Source organism: Schistocerca nitens, chromosome 3 (assembly GCF_023898315.1).
Source record: "Schistocerca nitens isolate TAMUIC-IGC-003100 chromosome 3, iqSchNite1.1, whole genome shotgun sequence".
NCBI lineage: Eukaryota > Metazoa > Arthropoda > Insecta > Orthoptera > Acrididae > Schistocerca > Schistocerca nitens.
The window spans coordinates 880,105,493-880,122,664 of NC_064616.1; the positions used below are offsets into that span (position 1 = coordinate 880,105,493).

Here is a 17,172-nt window from a genome sequence, read left to right on the forward strand (position 1 = left end):
TATTTCGGAGCAAAGATCGAATTTCTTAGGTCTAACTCTTCTCTGTGTGGACCCTCATCCATTATTGTCTTTGAGATAAGGTAACCGAGCAGCCATCTTGTTCATCCTAGTGGTTATGAAGCTAATATATAGCATTTGGTGCTTTTAGAAGCTATACTTGCGTATTGATTTTTGGCATGCTTTATTGCACTAACGAATTCTAAAATGTGACGTCGAAGGCTAAACAGGCTATAGATAATAATATTACTAAGTAGCCGATTTTGGAGATATAGTCTTCAAACTTGCTCTCGGTCGACGTATCGCTGCACGTCTTTAAACCCCTACGACACTTCAGGAGCTCCGACAGGCACTGGTGCAAGAGTGGGAGGCTATACCCCAGCAGCTGCTTGACACCTGATCCAGAGTATGCCAACCCGTTGCGCGGCCTGTATACGTGTGCATGGTGATCATATCCCATATTGATGTCGGGGTACATGCGTAGGAAACAGTGGCGTTTCGTAGCAAATGTGTTTCGGGACGGTTTTCTCAACTTATCACCAATACCGTGGACTTACAGACCTGTGTCGTGTGTGTTCCCTATGTGCTTATGCTATTAGTGCCAGATTCTGCAATTATCCTTAATTTATGAGCATGAGTGTTTTTAGCTGAACTTACAGCCTTTAGATTCGTGTGATTTATTGTGTAACCAAAACTTAGCGGATTCCTTTTATTGCTCATGTGGATGACTTCACACTTTTCCTTCATATAAATAAACTTTATCAGCAGCACACACACATACAACATTTATATCAAAGGTCACAATGTTATTTCTAGGTGTAAAATGTCTAAAGTGTCTGACAGTTTACGTGCCATAACATGACAGTGTGTGATAAATAATAGAGATAATTTTTTGGTTTCTGTAAAGTGTGGTGCAAAGGATGAAATATTGTTGATAAAAAGTGCAATTTAACCTTTAAGTTAGTCACTAGGGTTGTGGCCCTGAATTCCTTCGAATGCCGGGGCCTATGTGGCGGGCGTCAATAGGGATGTCTTGCGAAGTCTGGACACTAAAGTAAAGAAATGCTTGGTGGTGATTCCCGACATAAACCCCATCGTGCTTATGTGGGACATGTTTGACAGATGTATTCGTGGTCGTTCCGTTCCACCACAGACTCTCCAAGACCTCTCATTGAAGAATGGGAACGGACAGCACAGGGTGACCTTCGTAGACTTACACGGAGTATGCCACGTAGGTGTCATGTAGCGATAAACGCTCACGGAAGGCATACTCGTTATTTAAGCTCTCAGTGACCAATAAAAGCACCCAGGATGACGCGGTAAATGATTGGTTCAAATGGTTCAATTGCCTCTGAGCACTATGGGACTCAACTGCTGTGGTTATCAGTCCCCTAGAACTTAGAACTACTTAAACCTAACTAACCTAAGGACATCACACACATCCACGCCCGAGGCAGGATTCGAACCTGCGACCGTAGCAGTCGCACGGTTCCGGACTGCGCGCCTAGAACCGCGAGACCACCGCGGCCGGCGGTAAATGATTGTTTCCACCTTGTTTTCGACACCTGTCAGACACTTCAGCTCTTTTTATGCAAACGATCGAGGTTGTAATGGTGTTTTGTTGTGTAGTTAATTCGTGAAATATAAGAGTATAATTTGGTAACATGGTTGCGGTAAGGTCCCGAGCAAGTCTACCTGCAGTACTCCTTGGCCGTCTGCGGGCACTGATGGTGAGATATCGGTCTTCTTGTGGTGTTGTACACTGTTGACGTCCCGTACTGCCGTACTGTAGCGCCTGGACACGTTTCCTGTCTGCTGGAATCGTTGCCATAGTCTTGAGATCACACATTGTGACACACGGAGGGCCCGTGCTACGACCTGCTGTGTTTGACCAGCCTCCAGTCGCCCTAGTATCCTACCCCTCATAACGTCATCAGTATGTGTTCTTTGAGCCATTTTCAGCACACAGTCACCATTAACACGTCTGCAAACTCCTGCACACTTACTCGCTGCACCATACTCTGACATGCACCAACACACCTCTGCCAGCGCCACCTTGCGACGACCGCAGGTCAAATGCGCCGCATGGTCATACCCCGAGGTGATTTAAACCCGCAAACCGCCCACCAGAGCGCTGTTTCACCATGTATTAGCATTATCCTTAATTTATGAGCATGAGTGTATTTAGGGATTACAGTTACGAATAGCTTAAATTGGAACGATCACATAGACTATGTCGTGGGGAAAGTTAACCAAAGACTGCGATTTATTGGCAGAACACTTAGAAAATGCAACATGTCCACTAAAGAGACTGCTTAAATTACGCTTGTCCGCCCTCTTCTGGAGTATTGCTGAGTGTTATGGGACTCGTATCAAACAGGATTGACCGAGGACATCGAAAAAGTTCAAAGAAGGGCAGCTCGTTTTGTATTATCGCGAGATAGGGGAGAGAGGGCCACGCATATGATACACGAATTGTGGTGGCAACCATTAAAACAAAGACTTTTTCGTTGTGGCAGGATTTTCTCATCAAATTCAAATCACTAATTTTCTCCTCAGAGTGTGAAAGTATTTTGTTGGTGCCCACCTGCATAATGAGAAATGATCATCATCATACAATAAGAGAAATCAGCGGTCACACGGAAATATTTAAGTGTTCTTTTTTCCCGGTGGCTCTACTGGAGTGGAATGGTAGAGAAATAGCTTGAAGGTGGATCGATGCACCCACTGAAAAACACTTAATTGTGAATTGCAAAGTAGTCACGTAGATGCAAATGTAGCTGTAGATATTTTTGATAAATAATACAGACATTTAAGACGTGAAAATACTGTAAGTTACACCAGTAGTGTCAACATCTTTATATCTTTTTGATAAATAAAAATGGTATCCGTACAAGATCCATATTATACAGCAGCTTGCAGCACAGGACGCACAACGACGTGTTGACTTCGCTCTCCACTTTCTCGCAAGGATTGAAGTTGACGAGGGCTGGTCCTGGACCATCCTATGGATTGTGACTGTGTGTTGCTGATGAAGGCTGTGTATTTTTCATAAATAATTCAGATATTTTAGATATGGAAATATTGTAAGTGACGTCAATATCGTCAATATCTTTACGCATTTTTGATAAATAATTAAGCTCATTTGGATACTTTTGAATATGGCTGTAATTTGCACAATTCATATCATTTGGATACTTTTGAACATGGCACCAGTTTCCTCAATTCGTGTTGTCCAGCTACTTTTGAGCATGGCTAAGATGGTGGCTCCGAGGTTATATACAAATTAGCTGAATTTTATGAAATAAACTGGAAGTACAATGATTTATTGCGGCTAAGAGCCATTCTTTTAGCTCTGAACCAAGAGTTACTTATCTGCAGAACATTATTTGTTACATCATTAAGTTTGAGGTCTGAACCTGTTAGGCAGTTGTATACCCTGTCCTCAATTATTGCTCAGTGGAGTATGGCAGAAACCCAAACCATGTTCCCCTAATTCTTTTAAGCAATGCATTCTTTTAGCATAGGACATGATGCAGCAGCTTCTTCCCCGCTAAAATGGTGCTTGGTCAGGTGATGAAAGTTAGTTTTGTACCATCTGTATCATAGCGTCACTTAGGCCTAATGAGAAGTGTCAACTATTGCTGCATTACTTGCTTAGCGTGTTATTTTAGTCACATATGTTTCGTACTGTACAGAAAAATAAACAGGTACTTTAGCTATGGGAATAGAATTCTGACACTTAATTTGAGAGCCCACAGTCATATTTTAGGTGCCAGACATATCGTAACCTGTAAGTTATACAATAACCTGACTCTGGCAGTAGCTAACACCAACTGTCAGTTTACGGCACACATATACTGTCAGCTTCTAGTGTCAGTTTGAGTTCTGAATGCTCATTTGTTTCTTTGTAACTGCCAACTATCACCGTCTTACCTGATTAACATATTATTTTAGCTATCATCTATTTAGTACTGTACATAACAGTAACACAAACAATTTAGATGTGAAAATATTTAATTTGTGACTCCGTTGTTCCTTGCACCAAGTGTGCTACAAAGATTGAAGTTTGCTCATCACCAAGTGCAATTTAACAAGTAAAATATGTAAGTTATATCAGTAGCGCCACATGTATTTTGATAAATAACACAGACATTTTCATTTTGTGTGTGTGTGTGTGTGTGTGTGTGTGTGTGGTTTGCTGACAGAGCTTACGTATTTTTAATAAATAATACAGGGGTGGTTATCATTAAACTTTCCCTATTTGACACGTTATAACACGGAAACTAATTACTGTACAAGAACCAAACTTGGTAGCGTTAATGTCCAGAGTATGAGATGCGTGAGTTCCATGCGTCACATTGCCACTGTCCAGTTCCAATTATGGCCACCAGGTGCCACGATCAGTCATCATGATTCATAGTCTCTCAAACCTGACCAGTCGCAGTGCACCTGTTGGCGTGTCAACATGAGTTTGGACAAAAGGAGCAGGGCATTGTTGGTGAAGCTCTATTATCAAAACAAGAGTAATGCTGCAGCTGCACTTCGAGAATGTCGCCGGCTGAAAGGATTACGGAAGGGCCCTCTTTCTCTTTTTCCTACCTGCTGTGCAGAGCATGATGAAGAAGTTCGAATCAACTGGAGAACTGGGCGTCGCTCCAGCAAGAGGCTGACGACCTGTTGCACCACAGGTAGTTTATGAAATCGCTGTTGCTATGGCAGACAACGCTGCGTGGAATTCCTGATCATCAGGCAGTGCGCATGCTATGTCGCGGCAGTTGAACATCCCATGGTCCACTGTATGGAAGGTGCTTCGAACCATTCTCAAATGGTATCCGTACAAGATCCATATTATACAGCAGCTTGCAGCACAGGACGCACAACGACGTGTTGACTTCGCTCTCCACTTTCTCGCAAGGATTGAAGTTGACGAGGCCTGGTCCTGGACCATCCTATGGACAAATGAAGCTCATTCTTCTCTGACGGGAGAGGTGAACACACAGAATTGCCGAGTGTGGGGATCTTCACCTCCAATCACTGTCCATGAAGTTCCTATGTGTGGAGAATGTGTCACCATATGATGTGGCTTCACGGCTACGTTCATCATCGCCCATTCTTTTTTGAACAGTTTGGTGCTCAAGGACCAAAGACGTGCAGCGTGACTGGCACCGTTACTGCGATATGCTTTACCAGCATGTCACATCCGCCCTACAGGAAAGAGATGCATTGAACTGAACAGTTTTCATGCGAGATAAGGCGCCACCGCACATCGCTCGTGAAGTGCACATGCTTCTCCGAAACACATTTGGAAACGATAGAATTATCAGCTGATCGTTTCCAAATGCTTGGCCGGCACGATCACCTGTTCTCACCCCCTGTGATAGCTGGTTGTGGGGCTACCTGAAGGACGAGTTAAATAGGGAAAGTTTAATCATAACCACCTGTTATAATACAGACATTTTGGACCTGCAAATACTGTAAGCTACAACAGTGTTGTCAATATACACTCCTGGAAATGGAAAAAAGAACACATTGACACCGGTGTGTCAGACCCACCATACTTGCTCCGGACACTGCGAGAGGGCTGTACAAGCAATGATCACACGCACGGCACAGCGGACACACCAGGAACCGCGGTGTTGGCCGTCGAATGGCGCTAGCTGCGCAGCATTTGTGCACCGCCGCCGTCAGTGTCAGCCAGTTTGCCGTGGCATACGGAGCTCCATCGCAGTCTTTAACACTGGTAGCATGCCGCGACAGCGTGGACGTGAACCGTATGTGCAGTTGACGGACTTTGAGCGAGGGCGTATAGTGGGCATGCGGGAGGCCGGGTGGACGTACCGCCGAATTGCTCAACACGTGGGGCGTGAGGTCTCCACAGTACATCGATGTTGTCGCCAGTGGTCGGCGGAAGGTGCACGTGCCCGTCGACCTGGGACCGGACCGCAGCGACGCACGGATGCACGCCAAGACCGTAGGATCCTACGCAGTGCCGTAGGGGACCGCACCGCCACTTCCCAGCAAATTAGGGACACTGTTGCTCCTGGGGTATCGGCGAGGACCATTCGCAACCGTCTCCATGAAGCTGGGCTACGGTCCCGCACACCGTTAGGCCGTCTTCCGCTCACGCCCCAACATCGTGCAGCCCGCCTCCAGTGGTGTCGCGACAGGCGTGAATGGAGGGACGAATGGAGACGTGTCGTCTTCAGCGATGAGAGTCGCTTCTGCCTTGGTGCCAATGATGGTCGTATGCGTGTTTGGCGCCGTGCAGGTGAGCGCCACAATCAGGACTGCATACGACCGAGGCACACAGGGCCAACACCCGGCATCATGGTGTGGGGAGCGATCTCCTACACTGGCCGTACACCACTGGTGATCGTCGAGGGGACACTGAATAGTGCACGGTACATCCAAACCGTCATCGAACCCATCGTTCTACCATTCCTAGACCGGCAAGGGAACTTGCTGTTCCAACAGGACAATGCACGTCCGCATGTATCCCGTGCCACCCAACGTGCTCTAGAAGGTGTAAGTCAACTACCCTGGCCAGCAAGATCTCCGGATCTGTCCCCCAATGAGCATGTTTGGGACTGGATGAAGCGTCGTCTCACGCGGTCTGCACGTCCATCACGAACGCTGGTCCAACTGAGGCGCCAGGTGGAAATGGCATGGCAAGCTGTTCCACAGGACTACATCCAACATCTCTACGATCGTCTCCATGGGAGAATAGCAGCCTGCATTGCTGCGAAAGGTGGATATACACTGTACTAGTGCCGACATTGTGCATGCTCTGTTGCCTGTGTCCATGTGCCTGTGGTTCTGTCAGTGTGATCATGTGATGTATCTGACCCCAGGAATGTGTCAATAAAGTTTCCCCTTCCTGGGACAATGAATTCACGGTGTTCTTATTTCAATTTCCAGGAGTGTACTTATGTATTTTTGATGTTGTTTGCACACATGGGTGTGTGTGTGTGTGTGTGTGTGTGTGTGTGTGTGTGTATGTGAGAGAGATGAAATTTACTGATGAGACAGAAGTTTGGATACCATATTTGACACAAACTGTTTTTAGTGAAGCATAAAATCATCATTTATGAAAGAGAGAGAGTGTTTGAGTGAGTGTTACTGACAAAGCTTGCATATTTTTGATAAATAATAGACATTTTAGACATGGAAATACTAAAAGGTACACCAGTATTGGCAATATCTTTACACATTTTTGATCAATAATACAGACATTTCCGACTTGAAAAAACAACGTTGTGACAATAGTATACACAGTTCAGTTCTTTTGAATACTTTTCATGAAAGCATCATTAGCAGAGCGAAATAGCCTCCGACTGCAGTACTGACCAATTGAGGCTTCCTCAACTCACTTTAGTAGCAACAGACTGCAGCGCCACTAAGCGAAGGCCCCCTGAACTCGGTCAGTGGGCCAGAAAGCTCGTAGCTATACTACTGATATTAAGTGATTCAAAGAGTTTTCCAGCTGAATAAACGTAAATAAAATTAAAAAAGTAAGCAATGTACTTGTTGACTAATGTAGCACATTTTTTTCAGGAATGTCTTTCACTGAAAAGACTTAAATACTCGATTATGAGAGCTCTGGAAAAGAAAAGGGAGGTATTTGTCTGGTTTGCTGGAAATATACTGAATATCCCTGCAATCGTCTCTGAAGGGGACATACTGTTCATCTATAGCTAAAATTTAATCAGGATGCAACCTTTGTTGCTAGTTTCCGATGAAAATTTTCCAAATTTGGCGAATTTGTGTGTTGTTCTTGACCTCTCTGGTCCGTTTGTCATCGAATCTCGAGGCTCTTCTGACATCTCCAAATCTGTTAACTGGAAATGTGGCCTAGTAACTAGTGCTGGTAGAGCTATGGTGAAATGGTTCTCTGCCTGCCACATTTTCAGTTTCTACCAACATCAGCAATAATCAGTAATCCATTCATTACATTGTGTTAAAGCTGTTCTTGCTGCTAGCAATGATCCTATTTTCTAACATTCTTTGTGAGATAAAATAACCCCATGCATCATTAAGAGAGATTAAGGATCTCTTACTACTCACAGATCAGGTGGAAATTTCGTGTTATGTACTCTAATTTTGCTGAATGGGGGCGGTGGTTTACTCGACAGAATTCCAATACGAACGGTAAGGAGATAAGCATATTTTTCGCCTGTCTCGTCTGTTTCTTTACTGCTTGCTTCACCCGGTACCGTAGAAGATTCAGGTCCATTATGGACCATCACTGTGTTGCGACCCGCGGGCTAGTGACATGCTGTGATCAGATGGTCGAGATTAGGGCGAGGTGAGTGCTCCAGTGCATCCACACAGGCGTCAGTGATACAACGGTTTCTCTAATAGCATTTGTTTATTGTGCAAAGTGTATACGGGTATGAGTGTCTTCAGAGCTGCAGTCGGTGGCCGTGTGAAAGCACACATACCGCGAGGGAATGCTGACACCTCGTCAGCAAATCGTGATGTCACTGCCGTAGATCAGAGTGCCAGTGACGGTGGCAAGACGATAAAATTGTTGCCAGCCCAGACATTCCATGATGACTCAGCACAGCTCCCACCTCGGTGCTCTCAAAGACAGCCCGTCGTGCACTCAGGTGGAGACTGCCGACTGTGGTGTACCGGGACGTTGGTTGTCATGGAGATTAGGCCCTGCTCAACCACCAAGGATCGAACAAGACTGCCGCAGATGCTATGAGTCAGCCAGCAGGCTGCTCAGATTCGCCTTGCCTGGTCAGTGTGAAGATGGCAGCCTGCATGTCAGACTTGGTGGCTCAGTAGTGGAACAGGCTTGGCCACTCACCAGTCTTCTCATCCGCGATGATGCAGCAAGCAGCATCAGTAGACCATGGCTGTGGTGTGCTTAAGTTTGGTTGCATCTCGGTGCTGAAGTCAGCAAGCAAGCAGCACGCTGTCCATACCGACCAGCTTGCCGTGGTTTCACTGAGACTCAACAGACTGTCAGTCTCTCTGGTTCTAGCAACACAGACAGAATGATAGCGTGATAGAAATTGTTCTTTAGCTCCGAAAGCCTCTCTATTTAACGGGCTGAGTCCGCGCATAAAATGGGGTGGCTTTGAGTGTATGAGTGCCTTTGTTCTCATTTACCGGACCTGTCAGTGCTCCTTGACTCTCTGTGCTAATTCATTAAAAATTCTGGGTCGGTGAGCTCGGTCCTTTTCTGTCTAGATGACTTTGTACTGACACTCAGGCAGTGAAGTTACTTAGCGTTACCTCACAGTGACTGTTACATCGCACAGCAGTGTGTGCGTTTCCGTCTACCTCATTCTGAGGTCTGCTGCATAGGCGGCACTCCCTGTTGACATACCGACTAGCACATAATCTATTCTCTTCCGAGCTCGCCTGGTAGAACGTTTACAGAATTTAAATATGTACAATGTGAATGGTTGCTATCTTCCTGATAAAAGAAGGTTCATCTTCAATCTATTCAGAAAACGTTAATTCAAAATTTCGATCACTTGTGCTAATTTCAGATCATGTTTTTGCTTCCCACAGGTATTCACGCTAAAAGTAAGGAGAAAAGTGCCTAGCATAATTATTCTGCTTATGAAACTAAACATATACTCATCTGATAGTATCTACAGGGTGTTTCAAAAATGACCGGTATATTTGAAACGGCAATAAAAACTAAACGAGCAGCGATAGAAATACACCGTTTGTTGCAATATGCTTGGGACAACAGTACATTTTCAGGCGGACAAACTTTCGAAATTACAGTAGTTACAATTTTCAACAACAGATGGCGCTGCAAGTGATGTGAAAGATATAGAAGACAACGCAGTCTGTGGGTGCGCCATTCTGTACGTCGTCTTTCTGCTGTAAGCGTGTGCTGTTCACAACGTGCAAGTGTGCTGTAGACAACATGGTTTATTCCTTAGAACAGAGGATTTTTCTGGTGTTGGAATTCCACCGCCTAGAACACAGTGTTGTTGCAACAAGACGAAGTTTTCAACGGAGGTTTAATGTAACCAAAGGACCGAAAAGCGATACAATAAAGGATCTGTTTGAAAAATTTCAACGGACTGGGAACGTGACGGATGAACGTGCTGGAAAGGTAGGGCGACCGCGTACGGCAACCACAGAGGGCAACGCGCAGCTAGTGCAGCAGGTGATCCAACAGCGGCCTCCGGTTTCCGTTCGCCGTGTTGCAGCTGCGGTCCAAATGACGCCGACGCCAACGTCCACGTATCGTCTCATGCGCCAGAGTTTACACCTCTATCCATACAAAATTCAAACGCGGCAACCCCTCAGCGCCGCTACCATTGCTGCACGAGAGACATTCGCTAACGATCTAGTGCACAGGATTGATGACGGCGATATGCATGTGGGCAGCATTTGGTTTACTGACGAAGCTTATTTTTACCTGGACGGCTTCGTCAATAAACAGAACTGGCGCATATGGGGAACCGAAAAGCCCCATGTTGCAGTCCCATCGTCCCTGCATCCTCAAAAAGTACTGGTCTGGGCCGCCATGTCTTCCAAAGGAATCATTGGCCCATTTTTCAGATCCGAAACGATTACTGCATCACGCTATCTGGACATTCTTCGTGAATTTGTGGCGGTACAAACTGCCTTAGACGACACTGCGAACACCTCGTGGTTTATGCAAGATGGTGCCCGGCCACATCGCACGGCCGACGTCTTTAATTTCCTGAATGAATATTTCGATGATCGTGTGATTGCTTTGGGCTATCCGAAACATACAGGAGGCGGCGTGGATTGGCCTCCCTATTCGCCAGACATGAACCCCTGTGACTTCTTTCTGTGGGGACACTTGAAAGACCAGGTGTACCGCCAGAATCCAGAAACAATTGAACAGCTGAAGCAGTACATCTCATCTGCATGTGAAGCCATTCCGCCAGACACGTTGTCAAAGGTTTCGGGTAATTTCATTCAGAGACTACGCCATATTATTGCTACGCATGGTGGATATGTGGAAAATATCGTACTATAGAGTTTCCCAGACCGCAGCGCCATCTGTTGTTGAAAATTGTAACTACTGTAATTTCGAAAGTTTGTCTGCCTGAAAATGTACTGTTGTCCCAAGCATATTGCAACAAACGGTGTATTTCTATCGCTGCTCGTTTAATTTTTATTGCCGTTTCAAATATACCGGTCATTTTTGAAACACCCTGTAGGTGTAAATAAACACAATTACCTGTCAATAGAATACTAGCTTGTAATTTTTGCAGTATTTCTGATTTCTCAAAACTGAGTGTAGCTGTGCTGCTCCTCTGATTGTTGTCACTAGTCTTGACAACATAAAGGGCCTTTCATATTCATTATAAATGAACTATTCGAAACACGACTTGTTTGCTAAAGGGTCTTAAAGAACCCTGTCATGCATCAGATATGTAGAATTACAGTATTAATAAAGAAAAATAATCATAATAAATTTGATTTGCATCAGATAATGCTCTTTCCCAAGAAAGTCGGTTGTGTTTCCATGGAGTACTTCTTCATTTTCTTACACGTTTGTCCCACATCAGCGCACGGTCGAAATGGGTATTTACGGATTTGTCGTGCTCAATATAAGGGGCGACCGCATGCCCTTCCTGTCACCTCCCCGTACCCCCCCCCCCCCCCCCCAGGTCTGTGTGTAGTGTTATTAATGTGAAAGTCTGGGAAAATTTTCTAAATATTTGCGAAACGTGTAACTGAGGCAGGACTAAATACCAGTCCAGTATTCACTTAGTTGGATGTGGGAAACCACCTAAAACCCGCCGGCCGGGGTGGCCGAGCGGTTCTAGGCGCTACAGTCTGGAACCGCGCGACCGCTACGGTCGCAGGTTCGAATCCTGCCACGGGCATGGATGTGTGTTAGTTAGGTTTATGTAGTTCTAAGTTCTAGGGGACTGATGACCTCAGAATTTAAGTCCCATAGTGCTCAGAGCCATTTGAACCATTTTGAACCTAAAAGCCACATCCGGGCTCGTCGGCACGCCGACCCTCGTCAGTAATCTGCCAGACGGATTCGATCCGGTGCCGCTCTCCTCCCCTTCTTGGAAGCAGGGCTTTAATGCACGCGGCTACCGGGTGGTGCGTGTCGAAGGACTACACAGAAAACAAAGTGAAACAAACTACTTTTAAAACTGTAGAACAAATGAGAGGTTCCAGGTTCAAAAGACTCGTGTTATGCGTCCGAGGGCTAATCACACGTATGGTGTTACCTGAAGCAACAAGGGAATGTGTAAGGTGCCAGGACATGTGCACTTACACGTTAGCTTACCAACATTAGTATTAATAGTAAAGGGACTGGCATGGGCATCAGATCATGATTCTATTGAATTATGATAAATATGAGGCACTAACTTAAAGCCTTGGTGAAAAGTGTCGGAAGTTGAGAATTGTGGAATATAAAGTCTGTAGCTGGCCGTAGCTCGCCGGGCCGCCGTGGGCGGCAGGTAGCGGGACAATACGGCGCTTTTGGGGATAGCCCGGCATCCGGAGCCACCTGTGCTGGGCAACACGTGGCGAAGACGGGAATTTCGTTTGCCTAGGGGCGTTATGACCTACTCGATCATTGGGTACATCTCAGAAATGCCGTTGGAGGGATTTCGGCGGTGATAGAGCGTTCGACATTGGCCGAATCTGAGTATTCTTCCGCCGCGTTTTCGTACGCGTGGGAGACGGGAGGATTGTGGAGAGAGTGGACTTCGCCTTCAGCCATCGAGCGGTACGGACTTGGAGACGGCGTCTTGGCCATCGTCTTCGAAGGGAGATATACGGTCTGTATCGCAGCACTGCATCACCGCGTGTTCCGTGCAGAGTTCTGCGGTTAGAGTTCTTTGTGTGCTCAGAAGCGAGATTTTCACCACCGCTTAACCACTTCCAACAACTTACCTATTATTCTTGATCTGGTAGTTATCCTTGCGAGGTGCCGAGTATTTATCAACGCAGCTGCCGGTAACAGGGGCGCGTAATTGTGAATTGTTAATGTGCCATTCTCAGGAGTGTGTTGGTAGACAAAGAAATTCACATTTTTCTGTAAATTTTGTCAGTTGTGGGGGATATCAAATTAAAATGCCAATATTACAATCGAATTATCGACTTCATTGTAGCTAGCATTTATCCTGTCCCAGTGAGCTTTACATGTACTCTAGTCACTGCACAGCTTGCCCAGACGGGAAGGAAAGAAGATTTGCGGTCTTCTATGTCAGCGACGGATAAATAAGCTTACAAATGATTCAAACATGATGATGATGATGATGACGTTTGGTTTGTGGGGCGCTCAACTGCGACAAACATAATATCGCCGAAATCGCCTACTCTGTTGGTCAGATAACAGTGGAAAGAATTGACATAACTGTGGCCTGCATATTAAGAATCACTAAATACGACACATACGTGGAATAACAGTATTCCACATCTGTATAAGGGAAGGGGATGTAATTGTTTGTGTAGAGTGGTCATATGAATGAGCACCGTGTTTTATTTTAGAGTATGCTTTATTGAAGCAATTTTACATTTAATAATCAGACTTTGACTGGACGGAATGCGAAGACTGTGACACTGGAACCTTCGTTCACGACTTGCTCTCGACCACCTCCCTAACCTGCTTCGTCAGCCACTCGACGCCCTCCTGCAGCCCCTCACCAGTGAGGGCGTTGCTGGCACAGATGTGCCACGGCTTGTCCAGGATGCGCTCGAGACCGAGGGCGATGGCGATCTTGACGCTGGAGAGGGCCTCGCGCACGTCAGTCTTGTTGGCGAAGAAGAGGATGGGCAGGCGGCGGCCCACCACGTCCGGGTGCTGCAGCAGCAGGTCCAGCTCCTCGCGCACCACCACCAGCCGCAGCCGGTCGCTGCTGTCCACCACGAAGATGACGCCGTGGCAGTCCTTGTAGTAGTGCTCCCACAGGTCGCGGTACCGGCCGTGCCCCGACATGTCCACTGCCGTGAAGGCCACGTTCTGGTCTGCAACGACAACGACTTACAGGGACAACCACTAAAGTCGCGTAACGTCGCTGAAATAATACAATATTTAGAACAACACTTCTTGCTGGACCAGATTGATGATAAAATCTCTAAACAAAATCAGCAATAATTTCAAAGATTTAACTAGTATTGTATTACAAAAATGGTTCTGAGCACTATGGGACTTAACATCTGAGGTCATCAGTCCCCTAGACTTAGAACTACACTACTAGCCATTAAAACTGCTACACAAAGAAGAAATGCAAATGATAAACGGGTATTCATTGGACAAATATATTATACTAGAACTGACATGCGATTACATTTTCACGCGGTTTGAGTGCATAGATCTTGAGACATCAGTACCCAGAACAACCACCTCTGGCCGTAATAACGGCCTTGATACTCCTGGGGATTCAGTCAAACAGAGCCTGGATGGCATGTACAGGTACAGTTGCCCATGCAGCTTCATCAAGCGACTGGTGTATTGTGACGAGCCAGTTGCTCGGCCGCCATTCACCAGACGTTCTCAATTGGTGAGAGATCTGGAAAATGTGCTGGCCAGGGCAGCGGTCGAACATTTTATGTATATAGGAACGCCCGTACAGGACCTGCAAGATGCGCTCGTGCATTATCCTGATGAAATGTAGGGTTTCGCAGGGATCGTATGAAGGGTAGAGCTACGGGCCGTAAAACATCTGAAATGTAACTTCCACTGTTCAAAGTGCCGTCAATGCGAACAAGAGGTGACCGAGACGTGTAACTAATGGCACCCCATACCATCACGCCGGGTGATACGCCAGTATGGCGATGACGAATACACGCTTCCAACGTGCGTTGACCGCGATGTCGCCAAACACGGATGCGACCATCATGATGCTGTAAACAGAACCTGGATTCATCTGAAAAAATGACGTTTTGCCATTCGTGCACCCAGGTTCGTCGTTGAGTACACCATCGGAGGCGCTCCTGTCTGTGATGCAGCGTCAAGGGTAACCGCAGCCATGGTCTCCGAGCTGATAGTCCATGCTGCTGCAAACGTCGTCGAACTGTTCGTGCAGATGGTTGTTGTTCTGCAAACGTCCCCATCTGTTCACTCAGAGATCGAGACGTGGCTGCACGATCCGTTACAGGCATGGCGATAAGATGCCTGTTATCTCGACTGCCAGTGATACGAGGCCGTTGGGATCCAGCACGGCGTTCCGTATTACCCTCCTGAACCCACTGATTCCATATTCTGCTAACAGTCATTGGATCTCGACCAACGCGAGCAGCAATGTCGCGATACGATAAACCGCAATCGCGACAGGCTGCAATCCGACCTTTATCAAAGTCGGAAACGTGATGGTACGCATTTCTCCTCCTTACACGAGGCATCACAACAACGTTTCACCAGGCAACGCCGGTCAACTGCTGTTTGTGTATGAGAAATCGGTTGGAAACTTTCCTCATGTCAGCACGTTTTAGGTGTCGCCACCGGCGCCAACCTTGTGAGAATGCTCTGAAAAGCTAATCATATGCATATCACAGCATCTTCTTTCTGTCGGTTAAATTTCGCCTCTGTAGCACGTCATCTTCGTGATGTAGTAATTTTAATGGCCAGTAGTGTACTTAAACCTAACTAACCTAAGGACATCACACACATCCATGCCCGAGGCAGGATTCGAACGTGCGACCGTAGTAGCCGCGTGGCCCTATCTGTCCACTGCCGTAGTGAGCACATTTTCATCTGCAAAGATAACTAAAACATGAAATCATTATAAAACATCAACATTATTTATGCTTTGCAACCACCGGTGAGTTCGACAATTGTCGTAAAGAAATCATCCGCTCCCTACAAAATTCTCGGAAGACAACTCTTACAACAATATGGAGATCATTTCGCTGTAAGCTTTACCACCAGAGTTTGGACATTCCGTCCCACTCAACATCAGCATAGAACTACGGTACATTCCATATCCTTTCCCCATTATCCAAGTTGTTTTAGATCGATTATCATCTGACGCACCCTTCTGTTTCCTGGAGACAAACTGAAGCCAGCATTCCGAATCTACATTTACTGAAGATCTAGACGGGTCTCAGCTAGCTTCTGAGCAGTTGGTATCCTGGTGAACAACAGAGGGTGGGCGGGTGGTGGTGGTGGGGGGACCATGGATCAACTGGCACAATTTGCTGATTTTTTGGTTGTACTCCAAGACTCCAGGATCAGTGCGTTTTTCGTCCAGAGTGGTGGAGGAATGAAATTGCTCAGGACAGGATGGTGTTAGTCGCATTATAATGTTCTTCTGAGTCTTGCTATCAGGTCCTAATATGAACTTGACATAATATTTCAGGTATCTACCTGGCCGCCATCTGCCGAAACGATGCCAACGCCAAAGAGGGAAACATTATACAGCATGCTGAAGCTTTTAGTGCTGCCCCAACGTAATGAAAAGCATGCAATAGCTCCACGTGATAACAGCAGGTAACAAAGACTTATCGTTATCGAAAATTGTTTTCAAAACTATCTCGCAGGTGAGCCAAAGTACATTTTATTTTTAATCAGGTTAATACAGGATTTCATGTCTTGCTTAAGCTGAAGCCATTGTTCTGTTAATACGATTATTACTAATTTTAATTGCCTCTTAAAGTTCACAGTCCCAATAGCGGGATGTAGCAGCAGCTACCTGTGTCTCCTCATATTTCACGCAGTGTCCCTCGATCAAGCAGTGCCCCGTCGCTTCGTATTATTCCGGTTGTTGCAACCTAGTGTGGCGGGCATGTTCCACAGGCCTGTCGTGAAGAGTGTGAACAGTCTGGCCTACATAAGCTTTCCTGTAGTAACACCAGACCATCTCAGCCTCATACCATCTTTAACAGAGTCCTAATCTTGCTCAACGGACGAACGTACAGTTGTTTAGATTGATGATGGTGAGGTGAATCCTGAAATATTGTTGCAAGTTGATCTTCTAATCCAGCCGCAAACATGAAAAGAATACCATAAATTATTACAGCGAGAAAACCTACTTAGTTATACCAGAGATCATTTGCATATTACAGCTGAGCCGGGAATCTCATGAACCTAGGACCTCGTCGAGATGGGGTGGCCTGTGTGTCTCAGCGATAGAGATTGTTTACCGTAGGTGCAAAAACAACAGAGCGGTATCTGTGGAGAGGCCAGAAAAACATGTCGCTCCTAAAGAGGGACAGCAACCTTTTCAGTAGTTGCAGTACAAAAGTCTG

The 17,172-nt window shown here is 46.0% G+C and overlaps 1 protein-coding gene across 1 annotated transcript in view; it reads right to left on the reverse strand.

Annotated features, from left to right (window-relative positions):
- Positions 1–13,523: 13,523 nt before the first annotated feature.
- The window catches only part of LOC126249800 (ADP-ribosylation factor-like protein 6), an 82,565-nt gene continuing 78,916 nt past the window's right edge, over positions 13,524–17,172 (reverse strand). The window contains exon 4 of the mRNA XM_049951492.1: positions 13,524–13,950. Coding sequence (XP_049807449.1) covers positions 13,559–13,950 — 392 coding nt within the window. The 3' untranslated portion in view covers positions 13,524–13,558. The remainder of the gene's footprint in view (positions 13,951–17,172) is intronic.